Source organism: Nanorana parkeri, unplaced genomic scaffold, assembly GCF_000935625.1.
Source record: "Nanorana parkeri isolate BGI_ZX_2015 unplaced genomic scaffold, ASM93562v1 scaffold1248, whole genome shotgun sequence".
In the NCBI taxonomy this organism is placed as follows: Eukaryota; Metazoa; Chordata; class Amphibia; order Anura; family Dicroglossidae; genus Nanorana; species Nanorana parkeri.
Window position 1 is genome coordinate 4452 of NW_017307516.1, and position 6611 is coordinate 11062.

General features: G+C 41.3%; 1 protein-coding gene across 1 annotated transcript in view; it reads left to right on the forward strand.

Annotated features, from left to right (window-relative positions):
• Positions 1–3257: 3257 nt before the first annotated feature.
• LOC108797234 (triple functional domain protein-like) overlaps positions 3258–6611 on the forward strand; it is a gene marked incomplete at its 5' end in the record, with an annotated part of 228203 nt that continues 224849 nt past the window's right edge. The window contains one exon of the mRNA XM_018568804.1: positions 3258–3547. Within this exon, the coding sequence (XP_018424306.1) occupies positions 3258–3547 (290 nt within the window). The remainder of the gene's footprint in view (positions 3548–6611) is intronic.

Genomic DNA, 6611 nt, shown 5'->3' on the forward strand with positions numbered 1-6611 from the left:
GATAAACAACTGGATAGAATAGCACATACCACTCAAACTTCTCCTCAGGACTGACTAGACTTTTGGAAACAGAGAACTGAGTGACAGAGGAGAAGTGAGATTCTGATTGGCTGGTCGCGTGTTGCCGCTTTATGATGCATTCAGTGCATCGCGCGCTGTGATTGGTTGGAGATTAACTTTTTCATCTCATGCTATGCACGCTGTGGGCAGAGCGGGGGATCGGAACTCACAAGATACACTGCAGGCGAAGGGCCGCGAGTCGCCGATCGCCTGTGCGCCGCGTCGCTTCGCCTGCAGTGTGTCATGGGCTTTAGGTGTGACAGTTAGTGACACTTAATGACAGTGACATTGCATTCTACCTGTCTAACCTGGTGACCACTATTAGCTTTTAGAGAACAAATATTAAATGTTAGTTTTTAGGTTTTTGTCAAGAAGTACAAAAAAGTCTGAGACCTTAGGGATGTAAGGTGTTTCTAAATAAAGAACAAATACATTAATTTATTTTAATGCTTTTTTTTTTTTAGCGGTGCTATTTTTCCAAACAATACTAATCAAAACTGGGGGAAAAGTGTTTGCTTTATGTTTTTCGCTAATTTTTTAAAATGTTTATTTATTCTAAGTGAGGCGTTAGGCACACATATGTTATCTAAATATATAGCTCTATCTGTCCTCTAAAAAACAATATATAATGTGTGTGGGTGCACTTAGTAAGAAAGTAAATTACTGCTGTGAAAGAATCACACAGCAAAAATGTAACAAGTGCTTCAGTCATTAAGGAGCAAAAAAAAAGCTCAGTCATGAAAATGCAAAACGTTTTTAAAAAAATGTATATATTTTTTTAATTAAATATTTGTCTTTTTTTAGCTTTACTAAAAGCTTTACTTTACCCCTGATATTCCCCTTTTACCATAGAAAAAGAGATTGGGGACACAGAGTCCTCAATCTCTTTTTCTGCAGCTCCAGCACTAAATGAACAGGAAATTCAGTGCTGGGTGGTCCCGTTCATTCATTGTGGATATAGTATGAGTTACTATGTACACAATCATGAATGAATAGGACGTGATGTAGATCACGTCCTATTCATTCATAACTTGCACATAGTAACTCATACTATAGTACAAACATTCCTGCGCTCACTAATCATTGAATGTTTGTATACCATTCTCCATCCTGGATCGGCTATCACAGGAGGCTGAGCAGGCAATGTGGGCAGGGGAGCTTGGTCTCATTTGACAGCTGACTCCTCCCCCTCACCGCTGGCCCGGTCTTTGACAGCTGTCTCCGCGCACACACCGCTCTCCTGATCTGTTATAGAAGGCAGTGCGGGAGGAGAGCTCCTCCTGTGACACGCTCACAGTGCTCTCCCCACACCGTTTGGCCTCCTGACTGTTTTTCTTTTCCACGCTGGACGCTGCAGTGTGTCAGAGGGAACACAGAGCAGCGCACAGCAATTTCGGACGAAAGATAGTACTTGAGCATTTATATAGATAAATGAATACGGCCGAAATTTCTATCACCTTGATACTATTGGTACTCATCAGGTACTCCTTTGGCCCTTCTCTGTGCTTTGTGAACCCCACATTTCTTGCATCTCAAGAGCTTGGCTCTTTGCGATCTGGGATGGGTATGCTCCCAGATAATCCCTCTGACAGTGTTGTGTTGTACATTTTCATATTTAGAGAGAAGCAGATCTTTTTTCTGGGGCACTTGCACACAGGAAAATTAACAGGGAGTGTTGCTGGGTAATGATACTCAAAGAAGTCACACGTGGAGGCTAATATTTAGTTGCAAAGCATGTTAGCTGCAAAGCCGAGCTAACATGCATCTGCCATCTAGGCTGTGCCTGTGCAACCCCAATTTCTCCATGTTAGTAATTTGTTAAATATGGTACTTTCTTTCAAATAAATTACATCTTGATAGTCTGAAGCTGTTCCACTTTTATTGTTTGTTTTGCTGTCTGTAACCATAGACAAAATATTAAGATAGCTAAGTGTCAACTAATCTCTTTGCCTTTATTCTAGGTGTTCAGATGTTAAGATTAAAATATTTTAATGTGTTTATTTGTTTCCATGTTCCCTAGGCACCAACTAAACATCTAGTGCCAAGGATATGTTTGAGCATTGTCTTTTTCTACATTATTTATCAATTTTTCTGTGCAAAATGACTTTTGACTGTCAGTTCCTAATGAATAAATCAAATAAAAAGCTCAGCATAGTGAATTTCCTCTGTAACATTTCAGAAAAACATAATCACACTGGTAGTTATCAGAAAGTTGTCAACAGCTCCACTTAAACGTCATGCAGTCAAAGGGTGTTTGAATGCAGCCTTTCTCATAACAAGCTTATCATGTTTCATCTGAAAATTGTGCAATATGTCCAGAATAAACATGGACACCATCATTGATTTAGGGGCATAGTCCAACTAAAAAAGAGTAACACATTTATCCACATTGTTAAAATTTAAAATGTGCATTTAATAATGTTTTGCAGAGCATTACAATCTGAGATCATTGCATCACAGGTACAATGCTCAGGCTTCTGCAAACCCCTCCCCCAAGCTGGAGGATGTGCTGCCGAACTACAGTGATGAGGAAGGAGGGATCTTCAGCATGATTTCTACAAGTCCCATGTGCCACGATGGCAGATGGGACTTGCAATCAATGTTTTGAAACAATCCCCTGCCTGGATGGACACGATTGTGCAGGCAAAGCTATACATAGCCATGTTAAATTTAAAGCAAGATAGAATTCTGCACACTACACGCACCCAACGATTCTGATAAGGGGAGGACAGTCTATGTTTTGGGAATGGAATGTGTGACCATAATACAAAAGATAATCTATGTTTTAATGATTGATATTTGCCTTGTGCAATACTTATATTATGATTACAAATAGTTATGTATAGAATGTCCATACTGGCATCAAAATTGTGCCCCATCGTTTTTCTGTAAAAAGAAAAGAGTGTAGAATTGCACAGCATAGAAAATGTATTTGCGGAAATATAAATTGACATACAGATACTGCCTCAGTTATAAAATGTGAGAGAAAAGCACAGCAAGAGACACTTTATTCTGATGAATTTCTGGCATTTGCTTTCTGTTATCCTGCTCCATCTTCCTTTTGTTTCCAATCTCTCTCCTTTTTTTTTTAAAACAAAAATCTGACTTGGGAGACATGAGGTTTTCATTTTGCCATGTAAAATGAATCTGATTTTGACGAAGGTAACATATCTAATTTTGATATTCCTTTCTTGCAGACTACTCTGGTTCTGGTAATGATGGAAGTCCACCATCTTCGTTTAACTCCCTCCAACCCCATGCACTTGGTACACAGAGCTCACCAGGTCCAAAACGCCCTGGTAATACTTTGAGAAAATGGTTAACAAGCCCTGTGAGGCGGCTCAGCAGTGGAAAAGCTGATGGACATGTGAAGAAATTGGCCCATAAACACAAAAAAAGTAGGGATGTGCGCAAAAACACTGATTCTAGCTACCAAAAGGACTCTGATGAGAGTGCTGCAACGCCGCAGGATGAAACAATTGATGAGGTTGGTAACTTAGGGAGATTCGTTCCTCTTTCATTGTGTAATGTTAATCATGTTGCTTTTATTTGAATTTTCGCTACAGTCTGTGGTAACATTCCATCACTGAAAAAAAAATTGTAAAATGTCACTGTAGATTATACACATTTAATTTTTCTTTTGATACATACAAAAGAGACTATACTGTTTTTTACTTAATTATTTATTGATGAGTATAAATACGTTTGTATATTTATATCTACTTTTTTTTATTCAGGACATATAGATAATGCAGTCTGAAAAGTGAGACACCCACTCTCTGTCTACATATTCAGGCTCCTATGCTGGTCATTAAAGGAGAATTATGAAGCGAGTGATTTTCACTCAGCCTCATAATCTGAGCCGACCTGTGACAATGAAACTGTCACAGGTCGGCTCAGTAGATCGGGAAGTGAGCGAACACATACCGTCGCTCGCTCACTTCTCGATCCATCCCCGCAGAGAGCCGTGACTGTCACTCACAGCTCCCTGCAGGGATTTCCCCCCTCCCCTGTCTGATCCTCCAGCGCTGACTGGCAGAACCCATGGGGGAGGGGGCGGGTTCAGCTGGCTCTGCCTCTGGATAGGCAGAGCCAGCTGTCAATCCCGCAGCTGGGTGGATCCAGACAGTATTGTCTCAGTATACTGAGCTTTGGGTCACGAGAGAACATTAGTTTGTGTTCTCCCGTGACCCTTACGAGAACTATGGGGAAAAGCCCTGACCCCATAGTTCTCCTTTAATGTAGGTGGCCATACTTGTGTCAATGTGTTAGATCAAACTTTAAATTATTTTTCTTTGTTTTGTCATTGTGACAAAGTAGTTGAAATGTGGCTCTGATTAACCACAAGGAGATGGAATCAAAATTGCCCTGATTATACACGATAGAAAAAAAACTATACACTTTTAAAAAAAAATGGCCATGGTTCTAACTATTATGTTCAATGAAAGACACAGCTTTGATTAAAGGTCAGAACCAGTGGGCTATGCTGTCCATTTCCAGGAGTAGGACACAAACTGTAAAAAAATAAACAGGCAGCTTGAAGGACAGCTCCTTAGAGTGGCTTAACCCCTCCACTGTCAGAGAATGTCAGTTTTTTTCACTTAGCGTAGAGGAGTAAGGACTTGTTTTTTTTTTTCTAGATCCAGTATTTGTTTATTAGACTAGTTCTACAATCTGGCAGCTGACTGGTGGACAGTTTGGATTTTGATTCTCGCATTCTCCTTAATCCATCTGACATGTATCAGTGTTTTCCTGAGGTGCATCAAGACTTATCTTACAAACCCTGTTCTTCATCAAACAGTGGGAGTGCTTTTATTCACTCCAAAACAGATGACACAGGTTGCGCTGGTCTGCTTTTCACAGTGTTTTCAATATAGGCTGCAGGACCCTGGATTTCTAGATCCCAGGGGCTTGTCTGCGAGGCTGGTATTGCTGTCCATCCCTTTCTGTGTTGTTCTCAGTCCCACCTTTACCCCTTGTCTACACAATATACTTCTCACTGCACAGTCTTGAATATTCTCTTATAGTGTGCAACTGCAGCTTCTCTCCTGTCCTCGGTGCGCACACATTCTGGCAGCCTATTACTTTAAAATGAGTGACCCAGCTGTCTTTCCATCTCCCCAGAAGTGGTAAAAAAATTGGAACCACTAAGTTTGCTACTGTGAGGGCATTTATTTCAAACAGAAGCCTTTTTATCCCCATTCTGGTTCCTAATTTAAGTGACTGGGTAAGTACCCTTCTCTTGTCAAGGAGTCGGTTAGTGATGTTTGTTTTTGTGACGGAATTTGAGTCACCATAACATGGCTGATATCAAAAAAGAGTTCTGAATGTCTTCCATTATCTGAAGCTTCTTCGCAGGACTCTTCTGTGGACACTGATTGTCAGCCTGCACTAGCCACTAACCAGAAATCTTCCCTTTGTGTCACCCTTTCTTTTTTATAAATTTGACATTTGTATCTATTAAGCATGGAACAACAGAGGTAAACGTAATATAACATTACACAACAAAGATCACATATATGCGGGACTGACATACAGATCAACCTCGGTCAATGCAGTCATTTAAAGTGTGTCGAGTCCCTGTACCCTTGAAGGACATGCCAAATGTTAAATAGTGTGCATCACTTTAATGTGGTGAGTAGAAGTATATATACTGGCATCTTAAGGTCTGCCCGATGTGGCAGATTATACACTTTGCGTACACAGTCGTGTTCTCTGGGATGGATCCGAGGGTAAGGAGAGGGGGAAACATACAGGGGGTGGGTAGAGGGTTTCGGACAGGCAGGAGGGAAGAGATGGAGGAAAGGAAGGAGCAGTCTAGGGGCGTGGGTGCAAGGTGGGCTTTACTCAAGAGGCCATGATGGCACGGTATTTGGCCGTTGTGGTGAATTCGTCCCAGTAAAACCAGGTGTTTGCGAATTTTGCGGAGGTACTCGTGAAGGTCCTCCATGGTTCTAATGTCATTCACTTTGGTAAACCAGAGTCGTATCAAAGGTGGGGCTTCCTGTTTCCACAGCAAGGGTATACATGCGCATGCCGCATTTAGTAAATGTACCAGCACTGACCTGGAGTACCCCTTCAGTGGGAATTGGTTATGATGGAGGAGGAAGAATACTGTGTCACCTTTTCTGTGGCCTCGTGTGTGTCTGAACCCAACGTTATATTTGCTATACTTCCGGGGTTATTTCTTCCGGGGGACTTAAAACAAATTTCCCCCATTTTTTCATTGAGGGGAGACATTAAAGTGACATTAAAGTCAATTTTTTTACCCTCCCCCCAATGTAAATGTTAGCACTTACCTTAACTGATGTCTCTTAATCCGATAATAGCGTATCTTCTCAGAAGCTGCACACGCCGGTTTAAATAGTTACCGACACGCTCTGTATGCATATTCTGACAGCGTGAGAGGCGGGACGCTGCGCTTGTCGGTGGATCGGATCAGGTGAGTATTAAAAAAAAAAAAAAGTTTTATTTTATGTTCCCGGGGCATTTTTTTAAAAGCCCGAATTGCATACTGGCTGGATCAGGCAGACGTGGCCCTCTAAACAGGC